Here is a 20827-nt window from a genome sequence, read left to right on the forward strand (position 1 = left end):
CCCTCTAAATATTTTTATATTAATATTTTGATGGAAAAATGAGCTTATTTCTTCAATACCTTCCTGGTCATGTGACCGATCCACTCAAAATCAATGTTGTGTCAAAGAACTACACTGGCTGAATAGGACACACCTCTTTTTATTGCATTTTAATACTTAAATAATTTGTATATTAATACTTTGATGCAAAAATGAGCTTATTTCTTCAATACCTTCCAGGTCATGTGACCGATTCACTCAAAATCAATGTTGGGTCAAAGAACTACACTGGCTGAATAGGACACACCTCTTTTTATTCCATTTTAACCTTCTAAATATTTTATATTAATATTTTGATGGAAAAATTCGCTTATTTCTTCAATACCTTCCTGGTCATGGGACCGATTCACTCAAAATCAATGTTGGGTCAAAGAACTACATTGGCTAAATAGGACACACCTCTTTTTATTGCATTTTAATACTTAAAATATTTTTTATTAATATTTTAATGCGAAAATGAGCTTATTTCTTCAATACCTTCCAGGTCATGTGACCGATTCACTCAAAATCAATGTTGGGTCAAAGAACTAAACCGGCTGAATAGGACACACCTCTTTTTATTGCATTTTAATACTTAAAATATTTTTATATTAATATTTTAATGTGAAATTGAGCTTATTTCTTCAATACCTTCCAGGTCATGTGACCTAATCACTCAAAATCAATGTTGGGTCAAAGAACTACACTGGCTAAATAGGACACACCTCTTTTTATTGCATTTTAATACTTAAAATATTTTTATATTAATATTTTAATGCGAAATTGAGCTTATTTCTTCAATACCTTCCAGGTCATGTGACCTAATCACTCAAAATCAATGCTGGGCCAAAGAACTACACTGGCTGAATAGGACACACCTCTTTTTATTCAATTTTAATACTTAAATAATTTGTATATTAATACTTTGATGCAAAAATGAGCTTATTTCTTCAATACCTTCCAGGTCATGTGACCGATTCACTCAAAATCAGTGCTGGGCCAAAGAACTACACTGGCTGAATAGGACACACCTCTTTTTATTGCATTTTAATACTTAAATATTTTGTATATTAATACTTTGATGCAAAAATGAGCTTATTTCTTCAATACCTTCCAGGTCATGTGACCGATTCACTCAAAATCAGTGCTGGGTCAAAGAACTACACTGGCTGCATAGGACACACCTCTTTTTATTGCATTTTAATAGTCTAAATATTTTTATATTAGTATTTTGATGGAAAAATTAGCTTATTTCTTCAATACCTTCCAGGTCATGTGACATAATCACTCAAAATCAATGTTGGGTCAAATAACTACACTGGCTGAATAGGACACACCTCTTTTTATTCCATTTTAACCCACTAAATACTTTTATATTAATAATTTTATGTGAAAATTAGCTTATTTCTTCAATAACTAATGACTCAAAATCACTTTATTAATTGAATACTAGTCTGTACACAATAGAAACAGCTCTTTATATCGGATAATATTACATCCTCTATTTAATATTCATATTTCTATTACAAATTCAGGGTTTTTTCTATAGCTTCCCTGTCATGTGACCCAGTGATTAATGATCAGAAAGTAATACAAACAAGGCTACACAGGACACATGTTTTACTAATCGTCATCATTGAGCACATTTCAAGTATTACTTGCACAAAGGACATTTCCAATATCCTGTCTCTGCCTTTTTAAGGTCTCTGCTGTCCATTGCCAGACACTGGGCATGGTACCATCGTTCGCAGTCATCACACTGAACCTGTTGAAGTGAAAGAAATAATGTATTTATAATATATTTGTACCTTAGATTACCATTCAGTTGTCTTAATACTCAAGTGTTAGTGAGGAATCAGCTGACACAATCATCTACTCCTTAAAACCCACTCCCTGTGTTTTAACATGCTCTATTGTTTTGTTTTATTTTTTTTGTTTTATTGTTCTGTCTTTTACATTTTTTGATTTAAGTATTCCAGTAGTGAGTGTTGCATTTTTTAAATGTATTGTATTTAGTTGTTTAAAATTAAATGTGTTTTAGGTTGACTTTTAAAATCTGTCCAGGGACTACAGATGAAAAATAGCCTCTTGGCTAACTCTGGCATATTTACAGAAATGTTCATTAATGTGCACTGTCCCTGTTAAATAAATAAATAAATGTAGACATCACAATTACACATTTTCTTCACAACAGCTCACCCAGTCTGTGATGGGAGATCCAGATCCTGGAGGCCTTAAGGCAGCACACATAGCACAATAAGTGTGCTCATCAAAGACTGAAACAAGATAACAATACATGTATGTCAGCTTCTATATAAATACATATATATATATATATATATACATACAGACACCCATATATACATATACATATATTCATATTTATTTACCTGATGCCTCAAGGATAACGAGAGCCAGTTCTCTCCTCTCCTGTGTCATGTATTTCTTTGAACACTCGAAATTCACATTCGGGATCAGAGGGAAGGATTCCATGACTGCCTTTGCCATCTAAACAAACAACACTTATGTTATGGAGGGTTTTTCTTCTTTATTGTATAGTAATACAGATACAGACAAAAACATGAGACACATTATAGAAAACATCCACCCTTGACTAGAATGCCTCCCAAAACCTTTGATTATTGATATAGACCGGTCCTATTATTGGAATTTTGAGATATTCAGAAGCAAAGTTTTGTCAATTAAACTTTCTGTGTTCAAGTGAATACTCATTTAAGTTCAACAATGTTGTGTCATAATCCAATTGTTGTCAGTTGTGAAAAATACAATAAACAACAACATGATATCGGCATTATACTATATATTGTCCATTGGCCAACCTGCCTGCTAAATATTATGGGGATCAGCATCGGCCTTTAAAAAACCTTTATCGGTCAACCACTACTTTTGACAGCTTTTTTAAATCCGTCCTTGCATTAAACTGTCTTTCACATTAAAAACTCTGCTTGTTAACTGGATGAAAACAGAATCTCTTCAGCTCACCTTCACAACAACGACACCACAGCTACATCCATCCTTTTGAAGTGGGTGACCCATAACGCCTCCCTTCCACTTAACATCCACCCAGTCTGTTATGCTGTGGCGTGTCCTCCTCATCCTGAAGTACTCCCTGAGAAAGGATAATGTCAACACACTTTACATTTCTAATTATGTGGCTCCTAAAGATAATGTAACAGAAATTCATACTGTTTGTATTCACCATATGACCATTTATTTGTATAAGGGGCAGCCACAGGTCAGCTATAGATATCACTGTCTGAACACAGACTGTATCAGACTGTTGAAAATGCTTTCAATGCTGTCTGTGAGTATGAATGTAACTAAATGTGACACATTTTTTACGTTTAAATATAGTTTTTCCTTGAATTTTCAAATATCTATTGAATTTTGATTTACTGTATTCTTTTGGCAGCATGTTCGGAGTCATCAAGCTCTTCGATGCTTTGAGCTGGATCCACCAGGAATACGGTGCTGGTTTTGGCATGAATGTACTGTGAAAAAGTAAAAGCACTTTTCATCAAAAAATATTTTTGGTTTCACCATGTAAGTCTTGTGCTTTAACAGAAATAATACAATAACAAAAATAATTACAAACCAGCAACTTCCAGTGGTTGTTGTTGACAAGTACAAAGGACAGGACAGCTTCATAGTTGTCAAATTTTACCTATAATGCCATCAAATAAAGGATTAAAACAAACTTGAAGGCTAAGGTAAAAATAACAACAACATTAGTCTGACAATTATGTTCTTGTGCCATTCATTTGTCGTGCTTAAAACAAGTGTTGGTATGGAAATTCAAAAGTAAGTAGATTTATCAGGTGATTTAACTAATGACTATAGTTTCAGAGAGGATACAGTAAAATAATCTCAGTTAATTTCCTATTTAAGATCTCAGCCAATGCTTCACTCCATGTACCTAATGGGTGAGTGTGAGCCCACATATCAAATCCACACCTACTTCCCCCTAAAGTATCACCATGCACAAACACAACACACCACACACATAAACATACACAGACCACACACATTACCTTTGGTAAACTGTGAGATGTTAGCTGAGTTCTGTCCCCGAACAAAATGACACCTGCTGTGTAGTGATTTAGCAAGTACATTTTGTTCACAACGCCGAATTTGTCGGCAGCAACATGAAACACGCCTTCAATTACCTGGCAAAAAAAATCATAACAATTTGCCAATTAATGCATATTCCTCAGATACTTTTTGGGCAGAAATCGTTAAATGCTAGATAAAGAAAATGACACAGTGTAGAGTGAAACTTCAGACACTTGAAACATGTAGTAACATACCTCCCCTGTCAACCACTGGTGGGGTCGAAGTGAGCATAGCTCACAGTGGCGGATAAGTAAGATGCGTCCTTTCATCTGTGAGGGGAGCACTGCCACGACCACCTCGGTGTCCTTTTTTTTCCACAGCCAGGTCAACTAAGTCAAGATTGAGGGGAAATAGATGCATTCTGTTTAATATGGACACTTGAGGAATCTTTTAACCCTCCGGTATCACTCTGGACATTTTTGTCCCGAATGACTAATTAGGGTAGCGCATTTGAATGATACCAGAGGGTCTGTTTTTGTATGCACCATCAAAGCTACATACACAAAATATAATTAAACTGTCCATGTGTATGCATTTAACCTCAGTCCCTTTTAGAGTTTTCACTAAATGACATTAAACAGGCTGCTCAGGAACAGAAACTGTAATTGCAGTTTAAAGTCTGATTTAGAAATCTAGTTTCTGTTATAAGTTTGTATGCTGTATTTACATTTTTCATCTTCATATTCTCCCCCTACAACATGCACCTAATCATATTGGGTTATAATACTTCATGTCCTTTGTCCTTCACCTCACTCACCAATTTAGTCCATGCTTTACTTTCTGACAATATTTACTTATTCCATTGTTACAATGAAAATGCTGGAGAACAATTTACACACTCTGAACATAGTAAGTCTTAGAGAAACTCACATTTCCCTGTGCATATTTTTCCTGTTGGTCCACTTTTCTTTTCTTCACCTTTGTGGCAGGTGGGCTCTTGGGGTTGGGTAGTGTTTTTGGTGGATTGAAGTACTTGGACTTGGGCTTGGTGTGACCAGCAGAACTTTCCCGCTTGTTCCACTGTTCCTCGTGGTCATCATCTGGCCTGCTAGGATGTCCAAAGTTTTTGTCCAGAATATGCATTGGCAGATTGTGTTGCTGAATGTGCTCTATATATCTTCCTTGTATTGAGGCATACATTTTGGAGACAAACTCAGCTGGTCTCAGGTACTTTTTTTTTAAAAGGATGGAGTGTTTGACCAACCCAAACCAGAGCTCAACATGGCAGTTGGTATCCCTGGTTTTATGACTTCCATCTTTTTTAGAGGTACCTTTTCTATGTCGCGACAGATCCCCAAGCAACAAACCACTCCACAATGGGAAGATCCCCATGTAGTTTTTTAACAGTGCATCAATGGCACCAGGACAGAGGTAGTGGTTTTTTACATGAACAGCATCGTCAGAGAGAATGTCACACTCTGCTTGGTCCCGTCTGACTTGAAAAGCTTGTGTAAAAGGGGACTTTCCAATAATGTTATGAGCATTTTTTTCCATTTTGCTTTCCTCCTCTCCCATTACATGTCCACTTTCCTCCAGTTTCACGTCCCGAGTTTGCAAAATGCACTTGTCGAGGTACATTTTGCTCTGTTTCACCAAATTAGTGTACTCCTCTGCATCAAAAAGCACACACATATGATAAAAAACATCAAAGGCTTCCTGCATACTTGTGCAGTTCAGGATGTACGCGAAACAGAATGTTGCATATTCCTGTGTGCCTCTGTCTACAGTTTTTTTTCCAAATGCTTGTGACACAGCCTTCATGATATGAGCAGAGCACAGATGCAGCACAGTGAAGTTAGGAATCAGTTCAGTTTGTCCAGACACTATCTCAAATGCTCTGTCAAGGTACACTGACATATTTTCCCTGTTAAAAGACAGAAGCACACTGTTTATCAGAGCCCAACTATAATCTGTCTCAACCTGTGCTATCTTTCTTTTTGTTGTGTAAGACAACTTTCTCTTAAATTCCATGAGCCAATGGGAAATAGATGGAATGGAATGGCTATTGGTGATCAGTTCTGTGACAGGCAAGGGAGGCTTATCCTTACCCATTCCGGGCAAAACCAAAGCATAATACAAGACCCGCTTATTTTGATCAGGAATTTTCTGTATCACGCTGCCTGTGGCATCAAGGTAGAGGGCCGTAGGTGTTGGCTTTTTCAAGTGCTCAGTCAATATCTTTATTCCAGCATCTGTGTATAAATGCACAGCAAACGGATCAATTTGTAGGTGCTGAAGATAGCCTTTTGATGATGCATGACTGCTGCTCTCTTTGATTATTTTTTGAGTCAACATGAGTTCAAGCATCATGTCATCGTGGAGCCTTGCACTTTTCTTCACTTCAGAGGATATTTTCTTTAATACGTCTTTGGTGAGGCTTCTGCTTATGTTACCAGCCATTATTTCCTCTACTGGTGTCTGTCTCAACATAGTGTAATAATAATTGCTGACACCACTGGTTAAGGCTTTGGAAATTGTTCCTCTTCTCGTGTATTTTGCTGGTCTAAATCGCCTTTGATTTTTATGGTGTATAACTTCACCAATGCGCATGACTTTAAAAAATATTTTTTTATCCGTTGATTTTGGCCTGTTCTTTTTTGAGAAACTGTAGACAGCGTTGCATCCATTAAATGTGCATTTTGCAGAGGCACAGAAAAATGGCGAATTCTTTTTACGGCTATCATTTGTCTTAACATGCTGGTATTTGAAAGCAAGTGTGCAGCATGGATTATTTTTCAAAAATTCCTGATAAAATGTATCAGTCCAGGGGGGACGGAGTTTTTTTTTGCAATGTTTAGGTTTAATTTTGTTCCATTGTTTTCTTGTCATGGCAATTTTGAACTTTTTTGGCCCTGCTTTGCACTTTCTGTTCATTTTTGTTGTCATTTTGGCGGCTGTCTCTGTACTTTGTTGGTCTGACTCTTCTGTGTCTATCTCAGACTGTGGCTGTGCGTTACTTATTTCCCTGTCATCCTGACTTGTGTCCTCGTCTTTCTCACCTGTAGGTGCGCTGTAAGACTGTTTTTCTTCATCGTTCTTATCTTCATCTTTCCCCACAGGCTCTGTCCCTGTTTTTCGTTTGTTTCTTTTTCTTTTTTTATCCTTTTCTGGCCCTTTCTTGTCCTTGCCTCTTTGTCCCTTTCTGTTCATTGTTGTTGTCGTTTTGGTGTCTGTCTCTGTACTTTGTTGGTCTGACTCTTCTGTGTCTATCTCAGACTGTGGCTGTGCGTTACTTATTTCCTTTTCATCCTGACTTGTGTCCTCGTCTTCCTCACCCGTAGGTGCGCTGTAAGACTGTTTCTTGATACTGTGCTGTCCATCTCTCCCTCTTTCACTGACATATTTTCCTAAATACAAACATTACAAAAGTAAAAAATCTCATTTAACTACTGTATCTCTTATTGCATGACTACAATGCAACTTTAAGCAATCTGCCATCCTTGGGTCAATTACAGTAAATTATGTTAACATCCTACTGTGATGGCTGTAGTATTTAATTAAATAAGAACATTAACCCTTATGCCTCCCTAATGAAATGTATTATCCAGGCTACTGTTTAATTTTGCGAGCATTCTGATTGTGTTAAGAATATGACACGGCATTTGGTAAAGATGTTAGTGTTTTGGAAACATGTTCTTAATAATGTGTAATCAAAATAGTGACTTTCAAATCCCTAGCGAAAAAAATAAAAGTGAATGAACATTTGATAATTATGATCAGCACTGAATTGGGTTAAAAAATGTAAGTAATTGAAAGTGGAACAACATTATTAACATAGCCTATAATATCTTTATTACAGTATTTTTAGATGCAGACATTTTTGTCGTTAGTGTTTTCAGAGTAATGTTTTTAAAAAGGGATTCACAAGGGTTAAGCTTCAACTTAAAAGCCTCTGGGGCAGAGTCCTGCATGGGTCCAGTTTTGCAAATCTGCAACCACCCGAACCCTCTCAGCTCAGTAGCAACTGCGAACCGACCCGTTACACGCAATTATCTTCAAGTCAAATCTGGACCCGACCTGATGATATAAGACCCACGACCCGACCCGTTGTGAATTTTTGGGGGGGCTAGTGGAGTACTTCGTGACCACAGAGCGTGAACGTTGTGATCAGCTGTTTTAGCGCAGTTCTCCAGTGAGTCTCCCTCCGCAGCCGGTTGGCGTAGTTTTTGGCACAATTCCGTTGTACAGACCGACGTTAACATTAGCCCCGTCTGTGCACACGGAGACCGACTCTGTCGTCCGGTGATCGAACCGCCTTCTGGAAAAGCTTCACAAGTACCACGGTACGCAAATGCGCTTTGTGACACAAGTGACGGTACGCAATTCAGATTGTTTCCGCGCATGCGTACCTGCGTACCAGTTATGTGCACCCCTGGAAATGGGCCTACGTGTATGTTTTGCCCGTTACCAGACCCGGCGTCATGGGCGAGCCCCATGGGGCCGGGCCCGCCCATCGAGGATTTGGGCCCGCCCATCCAGGATTTGGGCCCGCAGTTTTAATCAGGGCTGAATACAACATTGTAATTGTTTTATTATTATGTTTATGGTTGTTATTTGTAGGGCTCTGTCCTAATATTTATTTTTGTTTTAAACTATGTTGAAAGATTAGTTTAATATCATTTTTTTTATTTTGCTATGAAATTCTGAATGAAATTCTGAATGAAAGGCTGCGCGCGAGACTGGTTTTTCGCTGGGTTGAGTCATGTGGGTGTTTGAGTGAGATGCGGCACAGCAGCCTGACAGTATACTCTTGCTAGGTTAGTTTGTCTATTATCATTTATATTTATCTGCAACAATGGATATCAGGAAGTGGTTCATGAAAGGAATATGGCAACTCAGAGAAATTGACTCTCAAGCCGGCTCTCTCACAAACTCCGGTTCTGTGCGCAAACAGACCGCTGCACACGCTATCTGCCCCTCGCTCAATCTCTCTCTCTCTCTCTCCCCCTTCTCTTTATCGCTCAACCTCACTCCACACTGTGTACGCTCCTCAAGTTTGCCTGCGTGCTTGCTTAAGTCCCCACCCCCGTTGACAATTCAGATTTCCCGGGAAATGTAAGTTTCGGGGTGGGCCCGCCCTGGCAAATCAAATGCCCGCCCAGAGACGTATGTCTGCCGCCGGGTCTGCCCGTTACACAACTATTTTGCGGGTTATCCGCCGGGTATCCGAGGCGGGACTCTGCTCTGGGTGGGGCTCATCAAAATTATTTTTTAACAGTACCTGCTTGAAGCACCTCAGTCCGGACTCCACGTCGGTCTTCACCCCAGATGACCCTCAACCACTTAAGATGCTCTTTCTTATTACCTTTAAACACTCTAAGTGTAACTGAGGACCACTGCTCAGTTGTAACATTAACTTCACTAAAACCATGAGAAATTAAAGACCTGGTGATGAAATCTCTACCTCCTGCTTGTTGCCACAGGTCTAAAGCTTTCTTTGTCTTGCCTTTTTTGAAGCGCACCATTTTTAGATCAAACAATGTGATCTGGTTTCCAAAATATCTTCTTCGTGTTCTTCTTCTTCTTCTTCTTCTTCTCTCGATGTTTGGCGTATTGCAAACAACTTTAAAGGTGCATACCGCCACCTGTACATGAGTGTGAATCATCATATCATGTCTTAACCATGGTCTTAACTCATGGACGTATCTATGATCTAATCAAAAAATCTATATAAATAAATCAACAAAAATGATATGATACATTATTTGTTCAACCTCACACTCAATGGCGTTGGCTAATTTTCTGTGAAGAACTTATATCAAAACACATTTAAAATGACCACCCACTGTACTACACATTTATATTACAAACAGGAGGTTCGGGGCTAACACGAATGTGGAAATTGTGTGTGTGTGTGTGTGTGTGTGTGTGTGTGTGTGTGTGTGTGTCTTATCACAACTGATCAAGATGGCCAAATTATGCTCTGCTCAGAGGGCCTTGCAAATGATTTTGGAAGAGAGAGAACCATTTGACGATGATGTAGAGGAAGAGGAAGGTGTATCAGAATGTGTCCGACAGTGACTTTGAAGAACAGGATTAGATTGAGCATCAGCTAGTTACAAAAAAAAGACGAGCAACAGGACCAGCCGGTCAGCGGGCAAAACAACAAGTAGCACTTTAATTCATGAATCAAGGTTCAAGGTTTTTATTTGTCATACGAACATAGCTACAGTGTGGTTATGACGATGAACATCTTAGGTCACAGGATCCTCCATTGAAGCAATAAGCTAATTTTTCCATCAAAATATTAATATAAAAATATTTAAAGTATTAAAATGCAATAAAAAGAGGTGTGCCCGATGCAGCCAGTGTAGTTCTTTGACCCAACATTGATTTTGAGTGATTAGGTCACATGACCTGGAAGGTATTGAAGAAATAAGCTAATTTTTGCATCAAAGTATTAATATACAAATTATTTAAGTATTAAAATGCAATAAAAAGAGGTGTGTCCTATGCAGCCAGTGTAGTTCTTTGGCCCAGCATTGATTTTGAGTGATTAGGTCACATGACCTGGAAGGTATTGAAGAAATAAGCTCATTTTCCCATCAAAATACTAATATAAAAATATTTAGACTATTAAAATGCAATAAAAAGAGGTGTGTCCTATGCAGCCAGTGTAGTTCTTTGACCCAGCACTGATTTTGAGTGAATCGGTCACATGACCTGGAAGGTATTGAAGAAATAAGCTCATTTTTCCATCAAAATATTAATATAAAATATTTAGAGTGTTAAAATGCAATAAAAAGAGGTGTGTCCTATGCAGCCAGTGTAGTTCTTTGACCCAACATTGATTTTGAGTGATTAGGTCACATGACCTGGAAGGTATTGAAGAAATAAGGTAATTTTTCCATTAAAATATTAATATAAAATATTTAGAGTGTTAAAATGCAATAAAAAGAGGTGTGTCCTATGCAGCCAGTGTAGTTCTTTGACCCAACATTGATTTTCAGTGATTAGGTCACATGACCTGGAAGGTATTGAAGAAATAAGCTCATTTTCCCATCAAAATACTAATATAAAAATATTTAGACTATTAAAATGCAATAAAAAGAGGTGTGTCCTATGCAGCCAGTGTAGTTCTTTGACCCAGCACTGATTTTCAGTGAATCGGTCACATGACCTGGAAGTTATTGAAGAAATAAGCTAATTTTTGCATCAAAGTATTAATATACAAATTATTTAAGTATTAAAATGCAATAAAAAGAGGTGTGTCCTATGCAGCCAGTGTAGTTCTTTGACCCAACATTGATTTTGAGTGATTAGGTCACATGACCTGGAAGGTATTGAAGAAATAAGGTAATTTTTCCATTAAAATATTAATATAAAAATATTTAGAGTGTTAAAATGCAATAAAAAGAGGTGTGTCCTATGCAGCCAGTGTAGTTCTTTGACCCAACATTGATTTTCAGTGATTAGGTCACATGACCTGGAAGGTATTGAAGAAATAAGCTCATTTTCCCATCAAAATACTAATATAAAAATATTTAGACTATTAAAATGCAATAAAAAGAGGTGTGTCCTATGCAGCCAGTGTAGTTCTTTGACCCAGCACTGATTTTCAGTGAATCGGTCACATGACCTGGAAGTTATTGAAGAAATAAGCTCATTTTTGCATCAAAGTATTAATATACAAATTATTTAAGTATTAAAATGCAATAAAAAGAGGTGTGTCCTATTCAACCAGTGTAGTTCTTTGGCCCAGCATTGATTTTGAGTGATTAGGTCACATGACCTGGAAGGTATTGAAGAAATAAGCTCAATTTTGCATTCAAATATTAATATAAAAATATTTTAAGTATTAAAATGGAATAAAAAGAGGTGTGTCCTATTCAGCCAGTGTAGTTCTTTGACCCAACATTGATTTTGAGTGAATCGGTCACATGACCTGGAAGGTATTGAAGAAATAAGCTCATTTTTGCATCAAAATATTAATATACAAATTATTTAAGTATTAAAATGCAATAAAAAGAGGTGTGTCCTATGCAGCCAGTGTAGTTCTTTGACCCAGCACTGATTTTGAGTGAATCGGTCACATGACCTGGAAGGTATTGAAGAAATAAGCTCATTTTTCCATCAAAATATTAATATAAAATATTTAGAGTGTTAAAATGCAATAAAAAGAGGTGTGTCCTATGCAGCCAGTGTAGTTCTTTGACCCAACATTGATTTTGAGTGATTAGGTCACATGACCTGGAAGGTATTGAAGAAATAAGGTAATTTTTCCATTAAAATATTAATATAAAATATTTAGAGTGTTAAAATGCAATAAAAAGAGGTGTGTCCTATGCAGCCAGTGTAGTTCTTTGACCCAACATTGATTTTCAGTGATTAGGTCACATGACCTGGAAGGTATTGAAGAAATAAGCTCATTTTCCCATCAAAATACTAATATAAAAATATTTAGACTATTAAAATGCAATAAAAAGAGGTGTGTCCTATGCAGCCAGTGTAGTTCTTTGACCCAGCACTGATTTTCAGTGAATCGGTCACATGACCTGGAAGTTATTGAAGAAATAAGCTAATTTTTGCATCAAAGTATTAATATACAAATTATTTAAGTATTAAAATGCAATAAAAAGAGGTGTGTCCTATGCAGCCAGTGTAGTTCTTTGACCCAACATTGATTTTGAGTGATTAGGTCACATGACCTGGAAGGTATTGAAGAAATAAGGTAATTTTTCCATTAAAATATTAATATAAAATATTTAGAGTGTTAAAATGCAATAAAAAGAGGTGTGTCCTATGCAGCCAGTGTAGTTCTTTGACCCAACATTGATTTTCAGTGATTAGGTCACATGACCTGGAAGGTATTGAAGAAATAAGCTCATTTTCCCATCAAAATACTAATATAAAAATATTTAGACTATTAAAATGCAATAAAAAGAGGTGTGTCCTATGCAGCCAGTGTAGTTCTTTGACCCAGCACTGATTTTCAGTGAATCGGTCACATGACCTGGAAGTTATTGAAGAAATAAGCTCATTTTTGCATCAAAGTATTAATATACAAATTATTTAAGTATTAAAATGCAATAAAAAGAGGTGTGTCCTATTCAACCAGTGTAGTTCTTTGGCCCAGCATTGATTTTGAGTGATTAGGTCACATGACCTGGAAGGTATTGAAGAAATAAGCTCAATTTTGCATTCAAATATTAATATAAAAATATTTTAAGTATTAAAATGGAATAAAAAGAGGTGTGTCCTATTCAGCCGGTGTAGTTCTTTGACCCAACATTGATTTTGAGTGAATCGGTCACATGACCTGGAAGGTATTGAAGAAATAAGCTCATTTTTGCATCAAAATATTAATATACAAATTATTTAAGTATTAAAATGCAATAAAAAGAGGTGTGTCCTATGCAGCCAGTGTAGTTCTTTGACCCAGCACTGATTTTGAGTGAATCGGTCACATGACCTGGAAGGTATTGAAGAAATAAGCTCATTTTTCCATCAAAATATTAATATAAAATATTTAGAGTGTTAAAATGCAATAAAAAGAGGTGTGTCCTATGCAGCCAGTGTAGTTCTTTGACCCAACATTGATTTTGAGTGATTAGGTCACATGACCTGGAAGGTATTGAAGAAATAAGGTAATTTTTCCATTAAAATATTAATATAAAATATTTAGAGTGTTAAAATGCAATAAAAAGAGGTGTGTCCTATGCAGCCAGTGTAGTTCTTTGACCCAACATTGATTTTCAGTGATTAGGTCACATGACCTGGAAGGTATTGAAGAAATAAGCTCATTTTCCCATCAAAATACTAATATAAAAATATTTAGACTATTAAAATGCAATAAAAAGAGGTGTGTCCTATGCAGCCAGTGTAGTTCTTTGACCCAGCACTGATTTTCAGTGAATCGGTCACATGACCTGGAAGTTATTGAAGAAATAAGCTAATTTTTGCATCAAAGTATTAATATACAAATTATTTAAGTATTAAAATGCAATAAAAAGAGGTGTGTCCTATGCAGCCAGTGTAGTTCTTTGACCCAACATTGATTTTGAGTGATTAGGTCACATGACCTGGAAGGTATTGAAGAAATAAGGTAATTTTTCCATTAAAATATTAATATAAAATATTTAGAGTGTTAAAATGCAATAAAAAGAGGTGTGTCCTATGCAGCCAGTGTAGTTCTTTGACCCAACATTGATTTTCAGTGATTAGGTCACATGACCTGGAAGGTATTGAAGAAATAAGCTCATTTTCCCATCAAAATACTAATATAAAAATATTTAGACTATTAAAATGCAATAAAAAGAGGTGTGTCCTATGCAGCCAGTGTAGTTCTTTGACCCAGCACTGATTTTCAGTGAATCGGTCACATGACCTGGAAGTTATTGAAGAAATAAGCTAATTTTTGCATCAAAGTATTAATATACAAATTATTTAAGTATTAAAATGCAATAAAAAGAGGTGTGTCCTATTCAACCAGTGTAGTTCTTTGGCCCAGCATTGATTTTGAGTGATTAGGTCACATGACCTGGAAGGTATTGAAGAAATAAGCTCAATTTTGCATTCAAATATTAATATAAAAATATTTTAAGTATTAAAATGGAATAAAAAGAGGTGTGTCCTATTCAGCCAGTGTAGTTCTTTGACCCAACATTGATTTTGAGTGAATCGGTCACATGACCTGGAAGGTATTGAAGAAATAAGCTCATTTTTGCATCAAAATATTAATATACAAATTATTTAAGTATTAAAATGCAATAAAAAGAGGTGTGTCCTATTCAGCCAGTGTAGTTCTTTGGCCCAGCATTGATTTTGAGTGATTAGGTCACATGACCTGGAAGGTATTGAAGAAATAAGCTCAATTTCGCATTAAAATATTAATATAAAAATATTTTAAGTATTAAAATGCAATAAAAAGAGGTGTGTCCTATTTAGCCAGTGTAGTTCTTTGACACTACATTGATTTTGAGTGGATCGGTCACATGACCAGGAAGGTATTGAAGAAATAAGCTAATTTTTCCATCAAAATATTAATATAAAATATTTAGAGTGTTAAAATGCAATAAAAAGAGGTGTGTCCTATGCAGCCAGTGTAGTTCTTTGACCCAACATTGATTTTGAGTGATTAGGTCACATGACCTGGAAGGTATTGAAGAAATAAGCTAATTTTTCCATCAAAATACTAATATAAAAATATTTAGAGTGTTAAAATGCAATAAAAAGAGGTGTGTCCTATGCAGCCAGTGTAGTTCTTTGACCCAACATTGATTTTGAGTGATTAGGTCACATGACCTGGAAGGTATTGAAGAAATAAGGTAATTTTTCCATTAAAATATTAATATAAAATATTTAGTGTTAAAATGCAATAAAAAGAGGTGTGTCCTATGCAGCCAGTGTAGTTCTTTGACCCAACATTGATTTTCAGTGATTAGGTCACATGACCTGGAAGGTATTGAAGAAATAAGCTCATTTTTCCATCAAAATACTAATATAAAAATATTTAGACTATTAAAATGCAATAAAAAGAGGTGTGTCCTATGCAGCCAGTGTAGTTCTTTGACCCAGCACTGATTTTGAGTGCATCGGTCACATGACCTGGAAGGTATTGAAGAAATAAGCTCATTTTTCCATCAAAATATTAATAAAAAATATTTAGAGTGTTAAAATGCAATAAAAAGAGGTGTGTCCTATGCGGCCAGTGTAGTTCTTTGACCTAGCATATATTTTGAGTGATTAGTTCACATGACCTGGAAGGTATTGAAGAAATAAGCTAATTTTTCCATAAAAATATTAATATAAAAATATTTAGACTATTAAAATGCAATAAAAAGAGGTGTGTCCTATGCAGCCAGTGTAGTTCTTTGCCCCAGCACTGATTTTGAGTGAATCGGTCACATGACCTGGAAGTTATTGAAGAAATAAGCAAATGTTTCCATCAAAAATATTAATAAAACCTATTTAAAGTATTAAAATGCAATAAAAAGAGGTTTGTTCAATAAATGTATGCACTAGGGTGAATTTGCTTCACATTCACACGATCGAGAAGCTGTCGATTTATTAAAAAGAACATTTTTCTTGTGTAATTGTAAATGTCATTTGTTGATGGTCCCTAAGTGAAAGCCTCGTTTCGCGGAGAAGATCTCCCCGTTAAACTGACGCTGCCGGCGTGTCCGGGAAACTGACGCTGCTGGCGGGTCCGCGAATGTCCGTCGAATATCCAACCTAAAACTAAATTCACCGCGGTTTATTTTTTAGAGAACTTGTTGACCTTATTTCTTTATTTGTTTCAATAGGTACCTATAGCTCTTAATGTAGCAGGAAAGTCTCAAGATATATCTGAGAAAAAATTAACAATCAAGTAAATGTATTATCAGTTTATTGACCTCATAAATGTATCGAGTAATACATGTACTGAACTGTATGTTAAAGATTAACTTCCCTGCTTTGTTACGGGTCAGCATGATCCATGGTTGTAATTGACAGTTTGCAACATGTCCTTCTTTGCACCTACATTGACTTTTGGCAGTAATGGAATATAATATTCACTATGATTTCAAATGAACATAAACATTCTTTTGTTTTCTATAGCTATGAAGGGGCCCTTCATATTAATACAGGAAGAGAGAAGTGTTTACCAGAGTCCACAATGTTGCTCTTTTGAAAGTAACCCAGAACAGTGAAACTAAATAATTGCTCTTGAAAGGGCCCTTTCGCATTATTATATTACCTGCTGAGGTCCTTTGTGATTCTTCAACAGGCTTCCAAAGGTTGGCGAAGTGGAGTGGTATTCAGCTAGTTGCTATCTGCAACCTCACCACTAGATGCTACTAATACACATTGGTGCTTTCTGAGATTTTGCTCAGAACATTTTTATCGTCATATTTAATGGCTTTACTGTCGACTCCTGACATATTTCTAATCACTTTGGAAATCTGTCTTTAATTACAATTATTACAAATATTTATATTTACTCTAAAAAGAAAGACCTCCACGTGCATTTAGTTAAGTTATCGGCTACAGGATGATACAAATTGCAGCAGTAAGGCTAATGGGGAGGCCCAATAAAGTATTATAAATAGGAAAATCTTTCAAAGCTAACTTAGTACTCTCTTGTACAGAGTGTATATCACTCAGGGGTGGGGAATAGAGCTCAATTACATTTGAGAGGATACCGCTAGAGCAGTTCAATCCTCGTTTTACAGTTCTCAATATCAGTTTGCTCCTGACCTGTTGTCTGGCTTAGGTAAAAGAGTAACAAACGTTATCCGTTTGTCCTATGGACACTGAAGTGTCATGCTTTATGCAACAGGTTTAAATGGCCTACATTCATCTTCCAATGCCAAGAGAGTCCAAAGCACATCTGCTCTTGGCACACATATAAAAGAGTGCTTACAGTCATTTTAAAGACAATTAAGAAGGATATACTATTGTAAGTCGTTGAACTTCTGTATAATTTCAAATGAATGGACATATTCAATCATCTCTGACAGCAAATTCACTGTTTTGGATTTCTAATAATAACATACTCATTACTGATAGCCAAACACTATTGGGCTGTGATCATGTCTTTACAATTGATGAGGGCAATGACGTATAATGTCTTACAATGTCATGGTCTTTGCAGTGTGACATCTCTTCATCTATTTAGCAAAAACTGTTCTTGAAGTAAATGGGAGATATAAATGTAGTAGCTGGCTTCGTCGACAAGTTACAGTACAGCCAAACTAACTTTTTATACCCAAATACATTCAAATATTAACAGCACAGCAGGGCTACAAGAAACAAGGAAAATACAACTTTGAAGCGAATATAAATGTGAATAAGACCTTTCTCCTCTCTTTCAAACTCCCAGGGAATGTTTCTGCTATTGACGTAAACTAAACAATAAGTGAAATAAGCTTATTTTCATCCATTAGAAATTGCTTCACATCACACACCAGTGATGACCCTCTCCCTCATGGCATGCCTTATCCTTGAATCAGAGTCACTGCACCACTGTGATTAAACCGACATGGCTGATATGAATTTTCACTACATCGAAACAGATGGCCAGACCCTTCACTGCTGCATTGTGTTACAGTGGGCAATCAGATGACCTGCTGTCTGTTTTAAAATACTGCCTTTTGTTTGCTAAAGTAAGTCTCTCATCCTGTCCAGGGAGCTTGCCTTCGTAAGCCTTTAAGCAAAGGGGGTAATTCAATTTGACCACAGCACGCTGCATCAATTAAAAACACAACATCAAACCGGGCTTAAAGAATAATGTTGCACCTAAAATACCTTTGCAGCAGCATTTACTGACCAGGATCAGTGAGAGGCAGCATTGTGTTGGCAAAGCCCTGATATTCCTATCACATTTTGGTGGAGTCATTTTTAGAAATGCCAAATAAGCCAGGGGAGGGGAGAATGAAGAGAGAAAAAAAAGAGGCGGATTACTTGTTTATGCTGCTGCATCCGTCCTGGTGTTGCTGAGGAGGGGTATGTTGTGAATGACAGAAGTGAGACTAACAAGTGGTTGCCATGCAGCAGGAGCAAGCGTGCGTGCTTCAGTAGGGAGATATAGAGAAACAGAATGATGAGTAGGAGGCAGCAAGAAAAGGAGCATGAAGAGAGGAGCTCTATCTCTGAGAAGAGACACATATCATAGCTTGATCCAGCCTCTCCCCTTGCGTCTCCGTTTCTTTCTAGCTTTTTGTTTGGATGAGAGGTTACCCTAAAACATCCAGTATGTCAGCAATGGATAGTTTAATGGATATGCATCTCAGGGCTGCACGAAAGAGGAGTTGTTCGCAAGAAACGGCAGCAACAGGTCTGTGAGGATGGAACGATAATGACGGTGAGATGGCTGCTTTTTCTTCCTCAGGCATCCTAACTATCTGTCAATGCAGTCTCTATCTTTCACCCTACCTCCCTCCCTTCCTCTCTCCTCCCTGACTCCCTCACAGGCATACTTGTGCAGTGTTCCCCTCGTTCTACTTCCTCCTCCCTTGCCTGTCTATCCCAGTTCTGTCTGTATGTACCCTCACTCTCTCATCCAAGCCCCCTCCCTTGCTCTAAACTAAAGCCACCTGCTGCTTGTGTTCACGGTAAAGATTAGGGATGAAAAATGATGACAGAAGCAGACTTCCACTTGAGTGGCTACACCAATATTGTGAATTAGTTTTGTCACTGTCGCTTTCTTGTTGAATGGAATCATGCAGTCTGGCAGGCATCTGCTCGCACGCAACAGGTAGCCCTCTCTTCTAAACCAAACATACATCACATCATCATGAGATTTTACATTTTCATTGATACTTCAGCGCTTGCCTATGTTAAACAGCTGGATATGCACTGCGACAAACTGTAATTCTATCCTGACTTAATGGAAAGAATCCCTGGTATTGGCTCTTGTTATTGAACCCATTTTCCTGCAGTGTCTTTGACTCTTCTGTTCATGTTTGCTTTTTGTCATTTTCTGCAAATTTCCCAGAGGCGCAGAGTGAGAGAGAGATCGAAGTCTGCAGGCAGGCAGCAGTTTGATGGCACATTAAAAATAAGCTATTTTTAGATACCTGTAACCCTTCACGTTTCATGGTCAGCTCATTGAATTGTGTATTTTCTGTATTTTTTCTTTCCGATATCTGTTATTCCCCCAAAGCTTACACACATTATGCATTAAGCGGTATAATATTCAAATAGGTTCTTCAATGGATTCTCTCTGCCCAATATACAGCACTAATCTGAAGCCATCATGTAATCCCTGTCCAGGTAACATGCAGGCTTCTAAACGCCTGACACCATCAGAGGCGAGATGATGCAACTAGATGTTGGTTTACCATGTGTAGCGTCCACTACAACCACTCCCTTGCTGCCATGAGCGGAAACGACATGATGGCGCACTCCCTGACTCTGGAGCAGAAGACAGCGTTTGCCTTCGTGGGGATGCTGCTGGTGTTCCTGGGGCTGCTCATAGTAAGGTGCTTCAGAATCCTGCTAGACCCTTACAGCAGTATGCCCTCTTCCAACTGGGCTGATGGCATTGAGGGGCTGGAGAAAGGGACATTTGAGTACGCTCTCACTTAACACAGGGAAACACACATCCATAGATGTATTAAAAAAAACTAAAATGCATTGTACATATTACTAAACTAAAATGCTTGTACATATTCAAACACAAGCCACAGCCCTGCACAACCACTGCACCTGACACACCTCTCTCTGTGATGGACCAAACTAAGAGACTGAAGCTGTGTATTTTTTGTATGTGTGTGCACTTTTGGTTCAGGGCCAGTGTGGATCCTCTCTACTGTATGTGATTACACGTCTGGTGTGCGTGTCTGAGCGAGTGTGATGCAGATGCTGTGTCATTTTCATCGCCCTTCTGCCAGGGGTCTGCATTTCAGCTCATCGATTTACACAGAAACGGCTGAATTTCCATTTAACCCATACTTACAAGTTGAATGTCTGTAGAGGAAAGGAGGTGGATGCTTTAGAACAGTGTGGGGAATTAGGGTGGGATTATTCAGATGCATTTTGAAAACTCAGGGACAAGAATCCTTATTTGAACTCAGTGGGAAACAGAGTGGTTGCACCTCTGCATGTACAGCTGTTCTGCACAGGAATGTCAATGGTTGGATGCAGGGTATTGTGTCAAGCTTGTGTTTTGTGGACTAATTAAATCCAATCTTTTGGTGATCCAAAGGAATGCTGCTGCTGCTGCTGCTGCTGCTGCTGCTGCTGCTGCTGC

At 37.4% G+C, this 20827-nt stretch overlaps 1 protein-coding gene and 1 long non-coding RNA gene across 2 annotated transcripts; one reads left to right on the forward strand and one right to left on the reverse strand.

The window, feature by feature from the left end:
* Positions 1–1623: 1623 nt before the first annotated feature.
* Positions 1624–2422, reverse strand: LOC307028334. The gene is made up of 3 exons (XR_013804932.1): positions 2409–2422; positions 2218–2294; positions 1624–1783 (listed from the first exon to the last, which is right to left on the reverse strand). It is a non-coding gene; the product is annotated as an uncharacterized lncRNA (long non-coding RNA).
* A 16193-nt stretch (positions 2423–18615) lies between these two features.
* ctxn2 (cortexin 2) lies at positions 18616–20183 on the forward strand. The gene is made up of 2 exons (XM_079663951.1): positions 18616–18937; positions 19849–20183. The coding sequence occupies exon 2, from the start codon at positions 19918–19920 to the stop codon at positions 20161–20163; it is 246 nt and encodes an 81-aa protein (XP_079520077.1). The 5' UTR covers positions 18616–18937; positions 19849–19917; the 3' UTR covers positions 20164–20183.
* Positions 20184–20827: the final 644 nt, after the last annotated feature.

This window comes from Notothenia rossii, assembly GCF_949606895.1.
Source record: "Notothenia rossii genome assembly, chromosome: 2".
Classification (NCBI taxonomy): domain Eukaryota; kingdom Metazoa; phylum Chordata; class Actinopteri; order Perciformes; family Nototheniidae; genus Notothenia; species Notothenia rossii.